This window comes from Eublepharis macularius, chromosome 17 (assembly GCF_028583425.1).
Source record: "Eublepharis macularius isolate TG4126 chromosome 17, MPM_Emac_v1.0, whole genome shotgun sequence".
NCBI lineage: Eukaryota > Metazoa > Chordata > Lepidosauria > Squamata > Eublepharidae > Eublepharis > Eublepharis macularius.
In genome coordinates, this window is record NC_072806.1 from 28,123,567 (window position 1) to 28,146,529 (window position 22,963).

At 49.3% G+C, this 22,963-nt stretch overlaps 1 protein-coding gene across 1 annotated transcript; it reads right to left on the reverse strand.

Moving 5' to 3' along the window:
* Positions 1 to 364: 364 nt before the first annotated feature.
* SPAG5 (sperm associated antigen 5) lies at positions 365 to 21,135 on the reverse strand. The gene is made up of 20 exons (XM_055001847.1): positions 21,066 to 21,135; positions 19,620 to 19,918; positions 18,324 to 18,504; positions 16,032 to 16,139; positions 12,815 to 12,907; positions 12,620 to 12,721; positions 12,097 to 12,190; positions 11,052 to 11,190; positions 8,691 to 8,772; positions 7,770 to 7,903; positions 6,635 to 6,788; positions 6,427 to 6,535; positions 5,819 to 5,896; positions 5,583 to 5,706; positions 3,924 to 4,035; positions 3,356 to 3,436; positions 3,036 to 3,176; positions 1,671 to 1,724; positions 1,457 to 1,537; positions 365 to 484 (listed from the first exon to the last, which is right to left on the reverse strand). Exons 1-20 carry the CDS (start codon positions 21,078 to 21,080, stop codon positions 413 to 415), a joined length of 2,253 nt encoding a protein of 750 aa, XP_054857822.1. The 5' UTR covers positions 21,081 to 21,135; the 3' UTR covers positions 365 to 412.
* Positions 21,136 to 22,963: the final 1,828 nt, after the last annotated feature.

Here is a 22,963-nt window from a genome sequence, read left to right on the forward strand (position 1 = left end):
AGACAGAGTGTAAATAAACCAGATACCAAGATACCACTTGCAAGGAAGAGTTATTTGGCTCCTGCTTCCAGCCCCAACCACAAGCTTTATAGTATCTGCAGGGAGAGGAAGAGAGATTCAGCAGCAGCACATCCCAGCTTAGCTAGCCAAGCGTTCCTCGCTTCCCCCTCTGCCAGCTGTTGGTTCCAGCAGGGACGGGCACTCTGGTGCATTAGAATGGCCCTGCCTACCTAGCCAAAGCAGGGGAGGAGACATCTTTGGGAGGCCTGCAGCAGCGTCACAGAAAGCCACTGGTCACATGTTACATGTCCCAGATTCATCACAATGACTCCCGAACACACCACACAGAAGACCCCGAGTGCCGTTAAACAATAAGATTTATTTACAGTACAAAGAGCTCCCAAACCCAGCTTCATTCAAGAAGGTCCAAGAGATGCATCAGCTCGGAAATGTCTGCCACATCTGCGTGAATTGGGGTGAGCGCCTGGAAAGGGGGAAAAGGAGAGGGTGGGTAGCAGTGGGGCCGGCCCTTCCAACTCCAAAGCAGGCTGGGGCTGCTCAGGCAAAATGCCAGAAGCCAGTCTCTGACCACTCAAGAGTCGCACGAGGTCTCTGGGCAAGGCTGCAATGCAGAACCCAGTTATACACTTATGCAGGGCAACCGCAGCACATACCACACCGATGAGTCATTGTCCAGGGGTGGGGGTGGGGGGGAAGCACTCTGGAGCGTCACCTTACTGGCCTTCGAAAGCCTTGAGGCTGAGAAGGGATGTCATTTGCTGCCCCTTCAAGATCATCAGAGCAGCCCTGGTGGATTCGGCCAAGATGGGCCCTATCTAATTTGGCATCCTGGTTTCACTTGCCGGCCAGATGCCAAAGAAGATCCACAAAACATCCATCCCATGGTATCCCAGCAACTGGCATCCAGGGGTACCTCTGAACATGGGAGGTTCCACTGTGGCTAGATCATTAGCCAACCTCTTCCTTCACTAGGGCTGCCAGGTCCACGATGGGAAATTCCTGGAGATTTGGGGGGAGGAGCCTGGAGAGGGCAGGATTTGGGGAGGGGAGGAGCCTCAGTGGGATATTAATGCCATAGAGTTCTCCCTTCACAGCAGCCGTTTCCTCCAGGGGCACTGATCTCTGTTGCCTAGAGATCAGTTGCAATTTCAGCTCTCCAGCTACCCCTTGGAGGCTGAGAACCCTGTCCTTCACCGACGTGCCCATCTTCTTTATTTAGTGAGTTCTGACTCTGCCTGTGAAGTACACCCCTTTCGAAAGCTGTCTCAAGGTACTGAGTTCCCCAAGCCAGGCTTGCATTGTGTAAAGCAAAACAAGCACGGCCAGCCCTTCAGCAGAGAAGGCCATCAGATCCACTCTGTGTGACACGGGGCCGTCTTGGAAGCGGCGCGTCAGAGAGGAACAAGCAGGAACCTGCAGCAACCCCCAAGCTCACCTGCCTCATCACTGCCGCTACCTGTTTGGATCGTTTCAGCATCTGCCTGGCCTGGTACAGCTGCTCTTGAAGGAGAGGCACCTGAGAGCGAAAGAGGAGAGGAGGTCGTCCAGGGATCCTGGAAGGTGGGGCCAGGTCCCACCCTGGGACTGTGTTAGCCCACCAAGAGAGATGCCCCCCATAGCCCCACAAGCATCACCAGGTAGCTACTTACAAGTCCTGCATTTTCACTGTCCTTCTCCAGGAGCAGCTCCCTCAGTTTCCCCACCTGAAGAAAGAAATGCAAGGCTGTACCCTTCCCCCTCAAACCCCGGATTTCATGCACAAAGGAGGAAAAAGGGGGGACGGGAAGACTTCTAGGAAGGGTAAAGGACCTTCCGCCTTCTCCCTCTTTCCCACAGCTGTTTCTAAGAAGTTAGCAAGTGGTGTGCGTGTTAATGTGTCATTTTAATAACACACGTGTTTGGGATCGAAAGCCCAACTCAGCCCAATGCATGTGAGCCCAGAGTTTGTCTCAAGGCTGAGGCCAATGTTAATTGCCTTTGGGTGGGGAGCCATGTTGGCCTATGGTAGAAGAGCAACATTCAAGTCCAGTAGCAACTTAAAGACCAACAAGAAGGATAATGCCAATCTCTACTTCAGGGTCAGGAAGCAATTTTCCCCAGGCCAGTTTGACTAGGGAGCCTGATGGTGTTTTGCCATCTCCTGGGCATACAGCAGGGGTCACTGGGAGTGTGTAGGGGGAGGTAGTTGTGAATTTCCTGCACTGTGCAGGGGGTTGGAATAGATGACCTGGCGATCCTTTCCAACCCTATGATTCTAAGATTACCAGGGTATAAGCTTCTGAGAGCCAAAGCTTCCTTTGGCAGAGCTTTGATTCTCAAAAGCTATAACTGGAAATCTTGTTGGGCTTTAAGGTGTTACTGGACTCGAACCTTGCAACATTAATTGCAGCTCTGAATTTCTTAGAACATGGGCTGGGGAGGGAGGGATGCATTTCCCAGTCTAAAGTGTATACTTTCTCCAAGACTGGGTAAAGATACCATGTCTATGTTCTGTTCTCCCCTACAGAAGAAAGGGCTAGAGGGGAAGATGAGAGCCAGTTTAGTGTAATGGTTAAGAGTGGCAGGAGTCTAATCTGGAGAGCCAGGTTTGATTCCCCAGTCCTCCACTTGAAGCCAGCTGGGTGACTTTGGGTCAGTCACAGCTTCTCAGAGCTCTCTCAGTTCCACCCACCTCACAGGGTGATTGTTGTGAGGATAAAAATAATAACACTTTGTAAACCGCTCTGAGTGAGCGTTAAGTTGTCCAGAAGAATGGTATATGAACTGAATGTTGCTGTTGTTCAAATGTTGCTAACCCCCCACCCCAAAGTGCTGATCAAATCCCAAGCTTCCTGCTGTTGCAGTACCAAGTTACTTTCCAAAGGCTGAAACTCCTGATAATTGCGGGGAAGAAAGGGTTTATCACCAGCAAGCTGGGCACTCCCATGTACAGAAGCATCCGACATCAGAGAAGAGGGCCCCCAAGGCAAAGAGAGGGAGAAGGCGCCCCTCAGCACAAGACGTCTTCTCCCCACCTCCTGAGACAGCTGGATTTTCTCCTGGACCCAGCCCACATCAGGTGCCCGGGCACCCCTCAGCTCTTCCCACAGCACTGTGATCTCGGTCTCGGCCTTGCGGAGGGCCTGCTTCAGCTGGGACACCTCTTCTTGCAGGTGCTGGAAGGAGGGGAGCAGAAGGAGGAGGGTTGGTCGTACAGGAGGGCAGGGGTGGGCATTTCCCCCTCTGGCCTGGTGGTCACACTCCCTGTCCTCCCTGTCCAGGAGAAGGGCCGGAAATGGCCCTGGAGCCAGACATCTACACGAGCTCAACCCCTGCCCCCTTGCACAGAGCGTACCATCACTTCCCGACGCTGGTCAATCAGCTGCTGCAGCTTCTCATCCTGATGGCAAAGAACCTCATGCAGCTCCTTTTCATTCTGATGGAGGAGGAGGAAGAGGAGGAGGAAGCATTCGGAGCAGCTGTTCTAGCCTCCCCCCCATTAAAGCCAGGAGGTTTTACAGACAAGCCAACCCCAAGCCTCCCTTCCAAAAGACATGTAGATTAGGGGCACCTATAACGCCCCCCCTTCCCCACATACACACCTTCTCCAAGGCAACTGCTGCACCTGCAAAGCATAGAGCCCCCCTTTCGCTATGGCACTGCCTGCCTCCTAAGCCTCATGAAGCTCTTGCAAAGCAGCCCCCCTCCACTGCAAGCAAAAAATCCCTCCCCTCACCCCCGCCCCCCACATTTGCCAGGGGCCATCTTCAACTTCTTAGCAGGAGCTGGAGAAGGACCCCAGGTAGCTATGGCGTGCACACAGTGGGGTGGGTTAGTATTGCAGCTCCATCAAGCCCTTCTCAGCAGTCCCAGATTAACCCATAACATCTGTGCCCCCCCATTCCCCCCAGCCTCCCACTCACTTGCTTATGCAGATTCAGGGTCTTACTCAGCTTTGCCATATCAGCCTCGTAGGCATCTTGGTCAGCCTTCAGCTGCGACTCCAAAGACTCCCGTTGGTGCTCAAGCTGCAAGCTGTGGGGAGGAAGGACAGCAAGTGGAGGACATTGGGGGGTTGAGATTGCCTGGAGGTGGTTGTGCACATCCAGTGGTTAGGAAGGAGCGTTCTGCACATCAAGTGCCTTTAAAATGCTCCACAGAGGGATCGGAGAAGGAAAGCCTGCTGGGCCACTCAGAAGCCACCGAGGCAGCAGCCTCTTCCTCCACAAGGCCAAAGCAACAAGAGGACCAAAGATATCGCCAACCCACCCACTTCCCTGGAAGGACTGGCTCTCCTGCCCCTGTGGAGGCACCACAAGGAAGTCTCATCAGAAACGGCTAGAAAACTTCACTTGTTCCAAAATGCAACCATTCAAAATAATTCCCGTTACCTGTGTTGACAAGCACCTCCTTCAAGGGACGCAGTAAAATGATCTTAGGGTCTCGAATCAAATCTGCTACCAAAGCCCAGAATGTCTGCTTAACGCATCCATGGAACAAATCTGCCCTTGATAACCGGCATCTCCAACCCATATTTATAGGGGTCTGGAACATGGTTCCCATTTCTTCTCCTCCACCAATATTAATTGATCTGAGACAGTATCTCCGATCCAAGCCCCTTCTTCCTGTGGCATTTCCCCTGGTAAATCTTGCCTATTTCTAAATGTATCTTATTAGTAAAGCTCTTGGTTTAATGAATCCATTTCTGAAGAGACACCACAAATAACACTTTCAAAAGCAGCTTTCATGTCATATGTCCTATTCCCTTATTAACAAGATGCTTAACTTGGAAAAACAGGGACGTCAGTGGGCTCGCTTTCCTTGCATTCTAGTTCCAATTTCATATGGCAAAAGTTCCACTGTCCTTTGTCAAACGCCAAGTTGCATATAAGCCAGTTGCTTCCCAGCCCCAAGGGATTCTGTTCAGACAACTTGTCTGTTGTCTGCAGCACAGCGGCAATGATCCTGGAGTCCAAATAGGCTTTTGTTTTTTAGTATGGAAAAAAGGATGCAGCCACAGAGATAATCCGCATATGTTGGATAATGCACTTTCAATACACATTATCAGTCGTTTGAGGTGGATTTTTTGTTCCGCACACAAAAAAATCCATTCCAAATGATCTATAAAGAGGATTGTAAGTGCATTATCCAACGTGTGCAGAATCACTTCACACACTTTGGATAATGCACTTCCAATCCTCTTTATAGATCATTTAGAACGAATTTTTTTCTGTGCGGAACAAAAAATCCACCTCAAACGATTGATAATTGCCACTTCCTTTTCTGGGACCATACAAGACGATTGAAGAGAAAGTTGGCCAAGGATCTAATTGCCCCTTCCTTCTTCCCAAGAGAAAGCCAACTTTGTAGATTGACACTTAGTATTAGGGACCCCTAGCTTCCCATTCTTTAGGTTTGTAGACAGGAGCAATTCTAGATGGTTTGTCCAATTAGATAAATTGACTTATTTTTATAACGTGAGGGAAGAGACTTTGCAGTTTTTATCCTGTCCTTTAAAAGAAGGAATGACAAGGGTGAACTTCTCCCAGCCTGTCCCCACACCAGACTAGAGCAAGACTTACATTTCCGCTTGCAAGCTTTGCACCTCCTCTTGCGCATCCTTCCGGTGCTGGGTGCACAGACTGCAAATCTGGTCTGCCACTTCCTGAAGCTCCTGGAGGCTGGCAACAAGCCTTTCCTCGACCTCTGGAAAGGGATGGAGATTAGAACCTTCCTGCAAAATCCAGGGCACGATTCCTGCCCCCTACTCACCTCCATCCTAGCAGCTCTGAGCACGGGAGGGGAACTGAGCTAGTACCTGCTGCTTTGGGCAGGATTGCTGTGGTGGTTTTAGTAAACGTGCTGGTCTCACTCCCGATGCCAGGAGTCTCCAGATCTGCAAAGAGAGGGAAGTCTGAATGAGGCATTTGCCAAAGAGAATTAAGCTCTGAGGAGGAAGTAGCAGGCATGGAAGCCTCACTCAGCAAGGAAGGCCAGTGATGCAGTTGAGAAAGGGCTCACCCCTGTCTCTTACAGCATTTTGCACAGGGTACATATATTCAGTCTGCCCAACCACCCTGCGAGGCACGTTCCACGCACAGGGGAAGTGAGGCACAGAGCCAGCAGAGGACATCCTGCTGGGACCTGAACTCAGGAAGTCCACATCTCAGCTCAATGTCACCTTCCGGACCACATCATGTTGTGTCCGGAGGTTCAGGTGCGGAAGACCAGCCAGGAGCTAGCACACTACCTGTGTCCACACACACACACACACCCGCCTCCCAGGGAGTTTACAGTCTAAGTTTTGACACTGTTGGTTGGGAGGGAGGAAACTGGAGAGGTCCCAGCCACGAGACGTGAATCTGAGCAATGCCCGATTGCAACGATAACCCAGAGCAACTCGACTGGAGAGAATTCAGGCCGCACCTCTCTCTGCCACAGCACGCAAGACACTGTCTACAAAGGAGTTCCCCAAGCCACGCAGCGCCTGCCGTGCAGGAGTGCACGGCCTGCTCCTCTGAGTGGTGTCAGCAGCCTGCAATGGAGGAGGAAGAGAAGAATGTGAGGACCGAAGCGGGGCACCCTGAGAAAGAGGGCAGCAGCTGTGGGAAGGGAGGCTCCTCCTTGCGCCTACCTCCTCTTGCAGCAAGTCCAAGAGTCCCAAGAACTGCGCCTGGACCTTCTGAATCTCCAGCAGGGCCTTGCAGAACTTCTCCACTGTGTCTTGAGCGCACTGGAGCTCGGCTCTGGAGGTGGCCAGCTCTTGGCGGAGAACCTCCTGTTCCTGCCTGGAGAGGGGGGGAAGGTGGTGCGGGATCAGTGAGAGAAATCGTAATGTTTCATTTCCCGCTGGTACAGGTCAAACCAAAAACCCATGGAAGTCTTCTCTTTCCCCTCTCCCATGTTTTTTTGGGAGGTGGCGGGAGAAATTGGAGAACACTGGAGCAGAGAAGGAATCCGAAGGTACAACCGTCCCTTCCACCCCCACCGCGCAATTCAGCATGCAGCAAAAGTTGCATGGTATAGTGGCTGAATATGGAATGGTCAAGACCTGAGTTCAAATCCCTATTCGCCTCTGAAACGCGCTTGGTGGGCTTGTGCCAGTCATTGTGTTCTGGGTAGCAGCCAGAAGTCAGCGCAAGAGCATGCCTTTTGCACACCGAAGCCCCTGGTTTTACTCCCAGCCTCTCCAGTTAAAGGATCTCAGGTGCCCCTGCCCTGGCCACTAAGTCCAAGGGGAAACTGGGCAAGATTGAAGCCTGCTCAGGCTGCTCCCTTCTTTGGTTCACAGGAGAGGGATAGCGGGGCTATTGACCACAATTATGAAATCGAACCTCCATGTTCAGAGGCAGGAAACCTCCAACTGCAAGATGGAAGGCAGGGAGAAGAGACGGCAGCTCTTGCTTCCGTGCACTGCTTGTGATTGTTTGGCTGACTGTTTTACTATTTTTATTTATTTATTATTTCGATTTATAAAACCGCCCCATTCTCAGGGACTCTGGGTGGTGAACAACAGTTAAAATCAATTAAAAACGAGAAAACAATAATTCTAAAATCAACATACAATAAGCGATAATAAAATAAATTAACCAAATACATTAAGGTGCAATGGCGGGGAGAACCCCCCACCCCAAAGGTGGGAGGCCGACAGGCTACCTGGGGTCCCGAGGCCACTCTTGCAGCATCTGCACCCACCACCTGCAGAATATGCAGCCTGTGATGCCCCAACAGCACTGGGCAGAGCCGGTCTGTGCCCCAGGAGAGCTCACCGAAGCATTTGGTGGGCATCCTTCAGATCCTCCAGCTGGGTGTTGCGCTCCCGCAGAGCCGAACGGCAGGCCTTCAGCTCCTCCTCAACATCCCGGAGATGAATCCGGCAGACTTGATTCTCTTGCTCTATAAACTGAGGAACGGGGGCAAAGGGGGGTCTGCCAAAGAAAGAGCTGCACCACTAGAGCTGCTCTTTTGCACTCTGTGGCCGGCCACCCACATAGACCTGGTCTGTCAGGGGGAGCGTGCTTGCTCTCACACACGCTTCCCTTCCCACACCAGCTGCCCCCTTGAGAGCTGCTGTAGTGCAGTGGGTAAGTGGTTCGGCTGCGAATCAGCACCCTGCTGGTTCGAATCCCAATACTGCCACGAGCACAGTAGATGGCCCAGGACCCAGGGTTGCCGGTCTCCAGGTGGTGGCTGGAGATCTCACGGAATTACAATGCATCTTCAGGCCACAGAATTAGTTCTCCTGGAGAAAATTATACCCTGCTGAGGCCCATCCCCTTACCATACCCCACCCTCTCCAGGCTCCACCCCCTCCCCCAATCTTTCCCAACTTTGAGCTGGTAACTCTGGCAGGAATATTCAGTAACTTACAAAGGCTTTGGGAGAAATGTGTGTAATGTGGAGAAGGTCTCCCACAGGAAGCGGGAGAAGAGAGCTCCTGTAGCAGAGAGGTCAAGTGGTTTGGCTGTGAATCTGCACTCTGCTGGTTCGACTCCCACTACTGCAATGAGCTCAGTAGGTGGGCTTGGGTAAGCTACTCCTCTCAGCCCCAGCACCCCAGTTGCATTGTGGAGACAATAACACTTTTTCACCGCTCCGGGTGAGGCACTAATCTGTCTAGAAGAGCAGTATGTAAGCACAGTTGTTGTTGTTGTTGTTGTTATTATTATTATTCACACCCACGGCCTTACCTCTCTGCAGTCCAATAACTCACGCAGCTCCTTTCGACTGCTGTCCCGTTCCCGTTCTATCGTCTCTTTATTCTGGGAAACCCTGAGAAACAAAACTTGCCTTGCTTAGGCACAGCTTCTTGGTGCTCCTGGCAACAGATTTTTGGGGTTGGGTGAGAAGACATGGGAGTTCAACTCATAGTGCCCCTTTGCCGCATCTGCCCATTCCTTCCCTTCCTTAGCATGGGTCATCCATGCTGGCCAGGGTTCAGGACCCCAGGCGGTGTGAAAAATCAGGAGAGCTAGTCTCCCTTTCCATTGGCAAGCCGCAGTGCTTGGGGGTCAGAAGGGGGCGCTTCCAGCCAAACTGGAGCTTCAGCATGCTTCCTGCCCTCCCCTCCATGGCACGAGTCACCAAATGAGGCGCTTAAAGGGCTTAGCAGAAATCCTCTTGCTCTGCCTTCATTTCCTGTTGCTGGTTTTATAGTTGCATTTTGTGACTGATTTTAAGAGATTATTATTATTGGGCAGCGGGGAAGCGTCAATTTTAGCTTTGTAAATTGGGTGCGTTCTTAGATGAAGTGTATTAACACGTCCTTGCTTCGATCTTTTCAATGCTGCGGCTTTGGGCTTTTTTTACCAGCTGACATGCAAACAGCTTAGATCTTAACTCTTTTTAATTGGTTACGTTGTGAATTGACTTAGGGTGCCATATTGTGGACAGGTGGGAAGTAAATGTTTATTTATGTCATTTATAGTCCACCTTTCTCACTGAGACTCAAGGCGGATTACATAGTTTGAAATTAGCACAGTCAGTATCAAGGACATTTCCATAAACAATGGCATAGGGTAAATAAATGCAAGTTTGCAAAGATACAACATCAGCAAAAATCCAATAAAAAGTTGAAGAAATGCTGAAACAGAGCACAAGCAATTCTAGGACTGACATTAGTCAATACAGGACTACCCAGTAGGGTCATACTTAAAGCAATAGAACCCCCACCCCTCATTCCATTGGGCTGGGCCCTCCAGGGGACATCCCAAGTCTCTTCTTGATGTCCCCTCTTTCCCTTACGGTCTCAAGGTACCAAAACCGAACTGAGTTACACGCTCAGAGTTGGTAGCTGGCAGCTGTTATCTACTGCTGGACGGAGCTGCAGGTCCAGCGCTCTGTACTTGTCTTGCAGTTTATATTACTTAATTCCTTACTTTATTTATAGTCCGCCTTTCTCACTGAGACTCAAGGTGGATTGCATAGTATAAATCAATTGGACAGGTAGTAAACAATGCAATAGGATTTGGATAGCCTAAAAAATCGAAAACAAGCAGAAATCTGATACAGAGCTAAAACAATGCTGAAATAAAGCATCAGCAATTAAACGTGACATGTTACATGATCCAGAAGTTACCTAGTAGGAGCATACTTGCAGCAACAGACAGTACACAGTAGTATAGTCTATATACTATACACACACAAAAATAATATAATACATAGTAGCATAGTCTATATAGTAGCCTCCACAGGTGCTTAAAAGGCTCTACCTAGTTGTCACACCACCTGCTTCACTTGTAACTTTGCAATTCAGAGCTTACCGTCTGCCTCTCCGTTATCACACTTCAGACAGCAAGACCAAATAGGTGTGCTGTATTTCGAAAGAGCAGGCTTAGGGCGTTCAAAGTATAAGTTCAATGAATGAATAAAAAGATTATACATGGTCTGTTCAAGCATTCAGGCAGGTAAAAAGAGAAGGTGAAAATACACAATCCCCTTTTCCTACACTCAGAACTTATCCAAAAGCAATATTTAAATAGGATTGGCTAGTATTTCTTAAAGTTGCAGTATATAAAGTTTGGCATTAGACTTTAATGTTCAAACTTTAGGTCTCATGTTTGGGACTTCTCCCCATCGTCCCCCACCATGCTAACAAGATGGAGTCCCTCGGTAAAAGCTTAACACTTCTTGGCTTGTGTCCACCCATGGTGAATAGCAAGATGTAAGAGTGCTGCTTCCCTGTGTCCAGAGAATTTATAATCTCCCCTTGGGAAAGTCTGTTCCCCTTCCCCTGGGGTCATTCCACCCTTCTGGCTTCAAAAGGAAGGGTTTACTACCTAGCCATTTGGCTCGTAGTAGTCCCTGTTCCTTGGTGTGTGACATTCTAGCAGGGTGTGAGATGGTAAGCTGTTGTCTAACTCAGGCCAAGTTTTACGGCTCATCCTCCAGCCCTCTCCTTCCCGCCAGCTACTGCCTTGCAGCTGGGCTCCAACACACAGACACAGTCACATTAAATACTGTGCTGAATTCTTGTTTGGAGGGCATTTCTCCACAAATGCATAACACATAATGAAAAAAAAACCTGAAAACAAATCAGCACGCAGACTCACCATGTCACCTGTTCCTCCATCAATTTGATAAGCTCCTCTTTTGCCACCAGTTGTCGGGAGAGGGCTTCATTTTCCTGGAGCAGCAGCTCCCGCTCATTCTTCGCAGCAGCTGCCACCGTCTGCAGCGTGGTCCTCAGGTCTGTAGCAGAGGCCCAGAGTCAGGGAGCCCCTTTGCAGACGGCAACCGCCCCACAAAAAACCCTGCAGGCTAGATGGGCATAGTTCTGCCAGATACGAGTCCGCTTTTTCACTGAGACTCAAGGCGAATTACATAGTGTAAGTTAGTGGGACATCCTTCCTCCCTAGGAAACTATAGCTTTGAAAGAACCTGGGGAACCTTTGGGCACTGATTTTTTTGCCACGCTCTACTTCCCAGGATTGTTTTGTGGCAAGGGTAAGGAAGAAGCACTATAGCAATTTAAACTCATCTAGGTTTAGGGTACAGGGCTCTACCCAAAGCATCCCAGCACCAAAAGAACAATTTCAGCAGTATCAATGAGCCAGAAAGCCACTCATTGACAGGCCAAGCAACTATGAGGGCGAGGGAAAGAAATAGTATTTGTCCCAGACAAATACAAACTGGGAATAACAGATATGACTTGGCTCATATAATTTCCCAGTGGCTGTACATCTACTGCAAGCTGCACCCATATATTGATGGGGCTGGGAGCAAAGAAAAAGGTGCAACTGCTTTGAGCATGAGACTGAAAACGGACGCAAAACTATTTTATACAAATCAAATTCTGTTGGTAACTGACGTCTCCCAACTTCCCACCCACTTCTCTTGCCCTATCTTGCAGGGGGGAAAGAATGATTGCACGGATCCCAGGAAGGAGCTGGCCGGAAAAGGCTGTGTGGAATCTTTCGCTTGCTACCAAAGCATCAGCATCTCTTAGAGGACTGCCTTGGGCCAAAGACTTCACCTTTAGGGACATCATCTTAAAGAACAGCACATTTCCACAAGCCCAGCTCCAGAACCCAAACACAGTATTCTTTTGTTGCAAGAACATGGTTTGCTATTAAGACTTGGCAATATGCCATTCACCTGCTTCTAGGCAAGCCTTTGTCTTTGCCAGCTGATTCACCTGGTCCAGCTCTTGTCGCAGGCCCACAATCCGCAGCTTTAACTTCTCACAGTTCTGCAGACGCACAGCAAAAGAAGGTGGAAGAGGAGTCAGGAACGGCCTAGTTTGAGAACTGCCAGGCCATCGACGAGCCCAGAACCCGCTGCACAATTCAACACACTTTAAAAAAAAAACTTGTCAAGTTTCCAGTCCTGATGCAATAGGATGCATTACATATGCGGACAATGCCTGGCAAAGTCTCAGAAGCTGGGAAGGGAAAGCACTCGCTAGACTTTCTACTGGGGGGTGATATTAGTTCAACATGAATCTTAGAAGCAAGTCCATTCATGAATAATTCAACTCTTCTCAGAAATTGAGGGGATGCATATCTTTTCCCCCCATTCAGCAAAGCAGACATATGGCCCTGTCTTGGAATGGAACATTTGGCCCCCGTGCCCTTTGGGGGTCCTCCTACTCTTGCCTGGCATAGAGAACAAAGCTTGCCTCTTGGTGCTGTACATGCTCCTGCCTGCGGGCCTTCACCTCCTCCTTCATCCTCTTCATCACCGCCTGGCACTTGGTCAGCATGCTCTGCCAGGCTTCATACTGTGAACAGAGTCCAAAGTTCATCCTCTGGAGATGAAGCAGGCTTGGTGGGGGGGGAGGGGGGGAGCGAATGGCTGCAGGGGGAAAACTCACATCAAGCTGCATTTGGCTCCAGTCCTCCTGAACGGCACCTGCAAAGCGGTCTCCTTCCTTCATCCACTCTGTATACTCTTCAGCAAGGCCAGTCTGCAGAAAGGGTAGTTATATGCCTGCGTCACAGATGCGCTCTGGGGCAGGGGACCTAGAAAGACATCCCCCTCCCTACAAACTGCAAGAAAGCTTGTGGGGGAGGAAGGTAAGGTAAAGGTGCAAGCACCGAGTCGCTACTGACCCATGGGGGGACGTCGCATCACAACGTTTTCTTGGCAGACTTTTTACCGGGTGGTTTGCCATTGCCTTCCCCAGTCATCTACACTTTACCCCCAGGAAACTGGGTACTCATTTTACCGACCTCAGAAGGTAGGCTGAGTCAACCCTGAGCCAGCCATCTGAACCCGGCTTCCGACAGGATCGAACTCAGATCGTGAGCAGAGCTTGGGCTGCAGTACTGCAGCTTACCGCTCTGCGCCATGGGGCTCCATGTAGGGGAGGAAATAAAGGACAAAACCTATTATCAACTAACACAAGCAGAATATATCATGCAAACAACATGGGGCTGGATCTGCCAACTCACTACTTCTGCCAAGACGCCCTTTAATGGAGAAAGCCTTGGCAGAAGGAACTCAGATGACCCCACCCAATTTGTGTTGGAGCTTGGAAGGAGCACCTTGAACTGAGCTCAGAAACAAATTGGTAGCCATGACAATCTCTGAAATCAGTGAGAATACATCGCTGCTGATAACCTTGCTGCAGCATTTTGAAGTAGCCGGAATTTCTGGGTTGCCTTGTAGGCAGTCCTATGCAGAGCATGTTACAGTAGTACATCAATGACTCACTGTGTTGCTGGGGATTATTAGGAAAGAGACTGCAAACAAACAGCAAATATTATAATATCTCTGTATAGATCTATGGTGCAACCTCATTTGGCATACTGTGTGCAGTTCTGGTCACCGTATCTCAAAAAAGATATTGCTGGCCTGGAAATGTACAGAAGTGGGCAACCAAGATGGTGGGGGGTAGAGCACCTTTCCTAAGGCTGAAGTGCCTGGGACTTCTCAGTTTAGAAAAGAGATGACTAATGGGGAAAATGAAACTGGTCTATAAAATTATGCGCCGAGTAGAGAGAGCGGACAGAGAAAACTTTTTCTCCTTCTCCTAAAGGACTAGAACGTAGGGGTGGGGGGAGTCCAGAAAAGCTGATGGGCAGTAGATTCAGGATAGATAAAAAGGAAAATCTTCTTTACTCAACAAGTGATTAAAATGTGGAATTCGCTGCCAGAGGTTGTAGCAGATGGCCACGGGCACGGACAGCTTTAAAAGGAGATTAGATTAGACATATTCATGGAGAAGCAGGTCCATCAATGGCTGCTAGCCACGGTGACTAAAGGGAACCTCCACAGTCAGAGGCAGTAAACTTCAGAACAGCAACGGCAGGATGCATCATCCGGGGAAGATCTTGGCTTCTATGCTCTGTGGCTGGCTCTCCAGAATAACTGGCAGAACTACTGTGCGAGACAGAGTGCTGAACTAGATGGGCCACTGGTCTGATGCAGCAGGGCTCTTCTGATGTTCTTATCAGCAGAATGTAAGCAGATGGAAAGTTGGTAAACCAAAATGCTTTCTTCTTAGCCCCCATAGGCTAAATTGGAAATGGAACAGTCGATTAAAATTAAGCCAGAAAGTGGGTCAGATCCCATTGAGCCTTAGCAGCTGAGACACTGAGATCAAGGTGATTTGAAGAGCCACAAAATTCTTTAAAAGTGCCGCAGTTCCTTTTTTTGGCAGAAACCCTCTGAGCAGAGCGAAGTCCCAGCTCCTTTGCTGGTCTTCTATTGAGGGGATAGGAAGAAAAAAAAACCCCTCACTCCCGGATTTCTCCACGGATATATTAATGAGTGATTCCACACATGTTGGATAATGCACTTCCAATCCTCTTTATAAATCATTTGGAACGGATTTTTGTGTGTGCGGAACAAAAAATCCACCTCAAACGATTGATAAAGTGCATTGAAAGTGCATTATCCAACGTGTGCAGAATCAGCCAGTGTCTGTCCACTCTCATCTCAGGGGATGTTTTGGGTCATGGTTGAGCAATACGAGTTGCCACCAAATTTTATTGTGTGAACTGTTTTTATGCTTTTAATGTTGATTTTATTGTAACTATTTATCTCTGTTGGGATCTGCTCCGAGCCCATTTGCGGGAAGAGCAGATAATAAATCCAATAAATAAAAAGAAATATTAAAAAATCCAAAGAGACCTGGGAGCCCTCAGTAGACCACTTACTCAGCGTTTCAGTTCTGTGCCGGCAAGAGGGAAAAGAGGCAAACTCCATGCTGGAAACTTTTAGGAAAGCCTGAAAAATCCTCACTGTAATTGCAACACTGGGTATGGTTCCAGTAGACTAACTGAGTACTGGATGGGGGAAAAAAATATATAGTAGAAAACACCTACAGGCTAAAGCATTTATGGCTTTTTAAAAAAGCAATTGAAAGTTCAGTGAGCGGGAGGGGCAGAGGGCCATGACTGCTTTATAACATTATAGTAAAAAGAGATTTCTCTCCATGCGGCTAGAACTGGAAGCTACCCAATGACGGTGACAAACCGTCAGTCCAAGAAAGGGAAAAGAACATCCTTCTTCACACAGTGCTAAGGTTACAACCACGGGACACGGTAATGGCCACTAGCTGAGGTGTCTTTATTATCTGCCCCAGATAATTCGTGGAAGACAGCGCCATCCTCGGCTCTTGGCCATGACCGCGAAATAAGAGCTTCTACCTCCTCCAGACAAACGTGTTTCTGAACACCCAATGCTGGAATGGGGGTACTGCTGCCTCCATACACACATTAGGGGCTCCCCGCAGGCCACAGCTGAGGAAAAACAGACTCTGGCTAGGTGGGCAGATCTTGGCCTGGAAGGCACCCAGGAGATCCTTCGGGGGCAGAAGCAGGCCCGGCCAGCCCCTTCAAGGGTCCCTTCGGGACCTCTCCCTGACTAGCTTTGCATTTTGGCTTCCTTAACATGAAGATCCAGCCTTCATTTCCTGAGGATGTTTTCATTCATGCATTCACTCACTCACTCAGCAACAACTGCCAGGACAGAGAGAAAGGAAGGAATAGTGCAACAGGCCCACCTGTCTGCTTACTTCCACCCACACGCCCTGAGGAAGCCCTGGCCAACCCAGGACGCTTCAGCCTAGCCCTTGTACCCACCACTTCCTCCACGGTGCTCGCCATCTGCTTGGCTAGACTCTGTTGGCTCTCGTGGCTCTGCTGCACGGACCGGTGGAGCCTCTTCAGCATCTCAGACATGTGAGGACACTGAAAAAATCCCCAACACAAAAGTCTGTTAAGAAGCCATCGTGAGAAGAGCCATCCCTAGAGGAGAGGGAACCAAGAAGCTGAGGTTCGCACTGCTTTGAGCACACAGGTGCTCAGTCGTCTTGAATACTGCTTCGCACCAACGAAAGTATCCGTCTGTCTAACTCCCTTCCCTTGAACTGCTTTGTTAATGCAAACTCCATAAGGCGTTACTGTCTAAAGCCAACAGGGAAGGAAAGGTAATAATAACAATAAAAGCACAGATGACTACCTAGTCAGAATGGTAAACAAAGTCAGTGTTATTATCAGGGGTCATTTCATAGAAAAAGAGCTGGAGGAATTCATTAGCATAACTCATTAGCATATGCCACACCCCTTGACATCCCCAGAAGTGTGTTATTCGCACAACTGATTTGCATATGCCACACCCCCTGACATCACCTATCCTGGCTGTTTTGGACCCAATCCTGGCCATTCAGTGCCAAAATTGGGCCCAAAATGGCAAAAGAGGGCTGAAAATGGCCGCAAAGGGGCCCAAAACGGTCAAGATCAGGCCACTGCTGAGTGGGAGAGTGATCCACCACCCATCAGAGGCCCGATCTAGGCCGTTTCGGCCCCAATCCAGGCTGAAATGGGCCCAAAATGGCCGAGAGTCAGGTGGGCGGGGCCACCTGTCATGTGACCTCTTTGGGGAACTGCCAGAACTGCATTCCTGCGCGTTCCCCCTCGAAATGAGCCCTGGTTATTATTAACCCCACAATACAGCTGGAGAGCGGGGGCTGGAAGGAGAGGCTTACCCAAGGCCACCTACTGAGCTCATGGCAGTAATGGGAACTGAACCAGCAGAGTGCTGCTTTGCAACCCAAAAACTTAACCGCTATTCTCGGGAGAGTCTGTAACTTGGGAGGGAGATTGCAGAAGCCCCTGTCCCTCTACCACAGGACAGAGGAACTGGGTCGGTTTGCCTTGCTTTAGAAAAGGAAAGGAACATCTGTGAGATCTGACGGTGATGGCACCCTACACTCCTTTCAGACTTGTTTGCGAGGCTAACTCCCATTTCACCCTTGCAGGGAGGCCATAGTGCAGCCGGGTGCTAAGGCAGAGGAAGAGAAGTTTGCCTAAAGCCACCTAAGAAGTTGCACCCAGAGCTCCCAGATCACAGCTAATTCTCTTGACCATTACCCTACACCTCCCTCCCCCTGGCCAGCATGTATGTTGATTTTCGAAAGGTGCAAAGGACAGCTGGGTCACCTGCATCCTCAAAGAAACGGAGTAAGTAGCTCTCCCCTCTCCACACCTGCCCAACTACAGGCTCCTCATCACCTGCTGCAAACCCTCCACCATCCCAGGACTCACCGGCCAGTTTACAAGCAACTGTGATTAAGCAAGCCATCCTGCTGACTGCGATGCCCTGCCCACCAGTTCACCCCTCCCTAGGATAGTCGAATATTTGAGTAAACTGTACTCAGTGACTGGTGTCCCCACTAGGCCCTCCTACCTAAAGACCAAGAAGATTTCCGGGCAGCCTTAGACTAGGCAAGCAGAGGGTGGTGGTCCAACACTAAACCAATTAGGAAGAGTTGGGGGGAAGAGCTGTATGGAACTACTGAACCAAGCTCAACGATGGAAAGAAAGAGCTCCAAAGTGCACTGCAAAGAGCCCCAAAACAGTGGCATGATCCCTGGAGAAAAGTGACAGAGTATAGTAGTGTGGATCTTCATTGGTCAGGGATCACCTACTCTGAAGTAACACAAATTTCATCAGACAGCTCCCATCCCCTCTGCTTGCAGGTGACACAAAAGACACCAACGCTGCAAGCCAGGCAGACAGAGAACACCATAAGGGGCACAAGAGAAAAGCCCCTGTCCAAAGCCCCTTCCTCTCCCCTGGGAGCAGAACTCTTTCTGAGCGCCGCAAAGAGAGGGCTCAAGCAAAAGCAGATCCCCAAATCTTTCCTAAAAGACCCTCCTAATCAAGAGGGTGTACCCCAGCTTAAACACCAGCTGCAACAGACTTCACATATGCTGCACACAGAAGTGCACACATGAAGCCTGTGGAGGAGAGAACAGAATGAACAATGCAGAATCATAAATTGTGCTCTTTCTGCTAACCTACACGGAACCAATCTAGATTGCTGGGCTCAGAGATCCAGAGCACCTGTTTCCAGCACTCTTGCCCTCTTACCTCTCCAGAGGTCTGAGTAGTCGCATCCCTGTGCTCCACAGTTCCCACGCATGCCGCTGGCCTGTGAGGTTCCTGGTAGCCCCGTAGGTGGTGCGAGAAGGCTTCTATGATGACAAAGGCACTCTCCAGGCAGCCCTCCAGCACTGGTCGGGACAGGCCGTTCAGCTGATTGCAAGAATGGCTGCAAACACAGTAAGTGCGGCTCTGATCAAAGGCCCAGACAGTTCAGCCCCCTATTTCCGGGTGCAGACATATTTCTTCTGAGGAGCCCCCAAGAAAGGCACAGAGGGGCCAGCTTCTCCTGGTTTCCTATGCCTAACACTCAATCATCAGTGGCATACTGAGTCTCTCTCTACATGACACATCTGACATGTGAAGAACACGTGTCAGGAGATGCAATGTTAGCTGGGAAGGGTAGTTTAAAAAAACAGAGCCGGCTGCAGGGCCAAGGCTTTGCTGTACACTGGAGCTGTGTGAAGGGGCTGTGAAATGCGAGAATGGAAACTTCAGCCCATTATAACCTCTCCAGGCCCAAGCCCAGCTCTGGAAGGCAGCTCCAGCCCATTTCCATTCCTTGCTGCCCTCTGTTGCAATCCCACACAGTTTTAGACCGGAGAGCTGAAACTGACAAGAGGCAAAGATAAAATTAACAAACACTCTGAGGAGCAATCTCTGCCAGCTCTGTCTTTTTAAACTACGCTTCTCGGCTAACATAGCATCTCCCTACACTTGATGAATATACGTTGAGGCGTGTTGTATAGAGAGGCTCTGATGCTCTCACTATCATCCACCCCAGAATTTGCTGGATTGGTTTTTTTTTTAAAGCTTTCTGAATTAATGGCCATCGCAGCCATCAGGGCATCCAATTTCCCAAGCTGAACTACAAATTGCACAAAGACATATTTTTCTCTATCAGCCCGAATGGAATGCTAGTTTCATAACAACTGGAAGGAGAGGGAGACACGGTCTTTCCACACCTGCCCTGATTTTATCAGCATCCGTTACGTCTGTCCAGCCATCCTCTAAGCCCAGAAGCCCCACACCTGTTTAAGCCTCTCTTCCGATGGAAGATACTTGGGCCTTTTAACAGAGAAGCTCTTTGCAGCACCACCTGGGCCTTGGTCACCTTCCCCCTTAAGGTGGGCTTAGCGGACCAAAACATTGCTGCCAGATCCATGCTTGCTGGCAGCCAGGAAAAGAGAAGGTGGCACTCGCTGCTGGCAGAAGGCCACCCACTCTGCCAGGAGATATTTCAGCCTTTCAAGAAACTGCCCCCAGGTGAGGAGCAGAACTTACTGCCCTAGCAGGGAGTCAGTCTCTGTGGTGCTGTCCTTGGTTGACGTTGTCTCCCCTGGGGATGTGTTCACACTGGCTTCCTGTAGACTCGGGGGTGTCTTCCACGTAGCCGCAGATGCTGTACAGACCGGGCTGACGGTAGTGCCTTTATCGTGGAATAAGGCAGAGAGACTCTGATGGAGGCTCTCGAGCACAGGGGAACCGGGCACGCTCTGCTCCAGCAATGCCAGCGAGGTCACCCAGGAGTCGGTGCAAGGCGACAGTGTCCCAGCAAGCTCAGGAAAGGATGTCACTTGGGTCTGTGGTCAAACGGGGGGGGGGGGAGAGATGTGGCCATGAAACTTAAAGCAGGACATGGTGGGGAAAAGCATATGATGCAGAAGGCAAACCAGAATGGAGGAGGGGGTATCCTTAGCACATGTATTTAATTTTTGCCACCTAACAGACTGCAAAAAACAGGTAAATATAAAAGAGAAGCTAAAAATAAAATAAAGCACACACGCGGGTAGTAAGAAAAGCACCCCATGAAGTACACTACAGGATCCATGGGGGAATTTTGTATGGTCTAGGGTTGGGCAGATGTTACTCAGCAAAGATTGCAAACAAAAAGGCATGAATGTTTTAACAGAGCTTCTTTAATTATGTGTATGCTCTTATCCCAGACTTCCTCCAAGGGAAGCCTTTTTAATCCTCACAACAACCCTGTAAAGTAGGCTTGGCAGCAAATAGACAAATTAAAGTCACAGCTCAATAGACATTTGAACCCCAGCTACCCCAATCCTAGCTAGACATCTTTCGGAATACAGCACACAGGTTCTCAAAAATCCATAAATGTGAAAAGAGCAAGAGTCCAGTAGCACAATAGGACTTAACAAAATTTGGGGTAGGGTATGAGCTTTCATAAGCCACAGCAAACTTCTTCAGATACCATGGTTATGGTATCTGTGGCTCACAAAAGCTCTTACCCTACCCCAAATTTTGTTAGTCTTATAGGTGCCACTGAACTTTTCTACTGCTACAAACAGACTAATAGGGCTACCCATCTTGATCTACACCCATAACATGGTCAGGAGTTGCAGAAGGCCTACTTTCTTGCACGTAAGTAAATCAGACGAGGAGGATCTACACGCACAGCTTAAAGGAGATGGGGGCGAGCATACATTTCTAGGGATCCTCTTAAGTAAGGGTTGCCAACCTTCAGGCGGCGCCTGGAGAAGGCCCAGAATTACAACTGGTCTCCAAACTAGGAAAATCAATCTTGGGGGAAAATGGCATCTTTGAAGAGAGGACTCTGTGGCATTATGCCCCAGGGAGACCCTTCCCAAGGTGCAGCCCCCCAAATCTCCAGAAATTTCCCACGACAGAGTAGGCAACCCCTCCCCGCCCCCGGGACAAAAAGGGAGGAAAATATTTACGTCCCGCTCAGGCTACCCTCTCCGTTCTCACCGGCGGTTCCTCCATGGCTGCGCCCCAAGAAATCCCTTTTGGGAAGCGCCGCCCGCCGAACAATTTTAAATGAAACCACTGCTGGCTGTTCATTGGTTAGGGGACGAGACGGGGGTGACGCCCTCATGACGACAGCCCCCAAACTCGCAACCTATTGGAGGAAGGGGGGAAGGGAGGAACCGCCTCGTGAAGACTCGCCCCTTTCTGGAACTGGGGCGCCAGCGTCGCGGTGCGTTTTCAACGGCGAAATCCCGCATGTTTCATTGCAGTGGGCAAGTTCAGCGTTGTTTGCATTTATCGCTGCAAACCTCTAGATTATAGATCCGGAGGAGTTAGCCGTGTTAGTTTGCAGTAGCAAAATAGCAGAGAGTCCAGTAGCACCTTAAAGACTAACCGACTTTATTGGAGCATAAGCTTCTGAGAACCACAGCTCTCTTCGTCAGATGCATCTGACGAAGAGAGCTGTGTTTCTCAGAAGCTTATGCTAATATTTGTCTTAAAGTTGCTTCTGGACTCTTTGCTATTTAACCTCTAGGTTGTGTTTATTAATCAAACAGGTGGTCTTACAATAACCTATAATTGTTGGTTGGTGTTCAAGTATAATTATTAACCCGAATAATAACAGCACATGTTGTGATCCAGGCTGGCGTCCAGGAACACTTGAAAGGCCAACAAAACGTGTTGTGTTGTTCGTATTATTCATGGAGCTGCCAATAATTTCTGGATAATTGCTCTTTGTTGACGCATTTATCACTGTCAAGTTTTCCTGATTTTTGAAGCTAGAAGTTCCCCCTTAGACGTACCAGTGTGCAAGTAAAACACGACTAGCAGGAAAAGTATAATATTTTCAGGGGCATCCTTAAAGTAACACCAGCATCTAAAAGAATACTCTTTATTTACGTGATGCACAAAAGAACTTGTGAAACTCACTGCCACAGTAATGTAGCAGCAGCCACTAGCTTAGATATCTTTAAAATGGAGTTAGATCGTTCATGGAGGAAGAGACATCTCACTGAGGGCTGTAGGCCATGGCTAAAGGAAAACCTCCACAGCTAGAAGCAATATCCCTCTGAATACTGGGGTGCGGGGTGTCAAAGGCACCTGCCTAACTACTTATAAGAAGCAATCGTTGGTCTAGCTGGAGCTCTGGCCCACTATAGCAGGGCTGTTCTGTTTTACGGACCAACCAGAGTTGCATCATTGCAGGACAAACTTTGTGTAGGTGCAAAAATGATTCCGCCCCCCCCCCCCCGTCCCACGCTCTGCCATTCTAGGAGTTGAATCTAAAGAAAGTTAAACTGCCACTTGCAAACCTGACTCATCAGTGACTCAAGTGCTCCAAATCAGAAAGGTGGAGGAGAAAGTGATTGCCCCAAGAGAGGATTCTCCAGGACAGATGTTCCTAGCCACTATACTTTGCAAATCAGACTTAGTTCCGCCCCCATCCCCAGCTTTTCACATTCACTGCCCTCCACCCCATCCTCCAATTTAAGGAATATTCAGGCAGAACAGGCTGAAGCTAGAGCCAAAATGGAACGTCTAAGTTGAAAGGCACTGTACCAACAGCTGCCAACCTCCCGGTTGGGCCTGGGGTTCTCTCAGAATTGGAGCCATTTTGGTGTAGTGGTTAAGAGCGACAGGACTCTAATCTGGAGAGCTGGGTTTGATTCCTCACTCCTCCACTTGAAGCCAGCTGGGTGACCTTGGGTCAGTCACAGCTCTCTCAGAGCTCTCTCAGCCCCACCCACCTCACAGGGTGTTTGTTGTGGGGATAATAACAACACACTTTGTAAACCGCTCTGAGTGGGCATTAAGTTGTCCTGAAGGGCGGTATATAAATCGAAGATGATGATGATGATCTCCAGTCAACAAAGATTAGTTCCCCTGGAGATAATTTC

Bases quoted from the DNA above. Each gene is read 5' to 3' on its own strand.
- SPAG5 (XM_055001847.1), bottom strand. The intron at 12,722-12,814 runs GTGAGTTTTCCC...CTCTGTTCACAG, and splicing joins GGAGCCAAATGCAGCTTGAT to TATGAAGCCTGGCAGAGCAT. The intron at 1,538-1,670 runs GTAAGTAGCTAC...TTTCGCTCTCAG, and splicing joins ACAGTGAAAATGCAGGACTT to GTGCCTCTCCTTCAAGAGCA.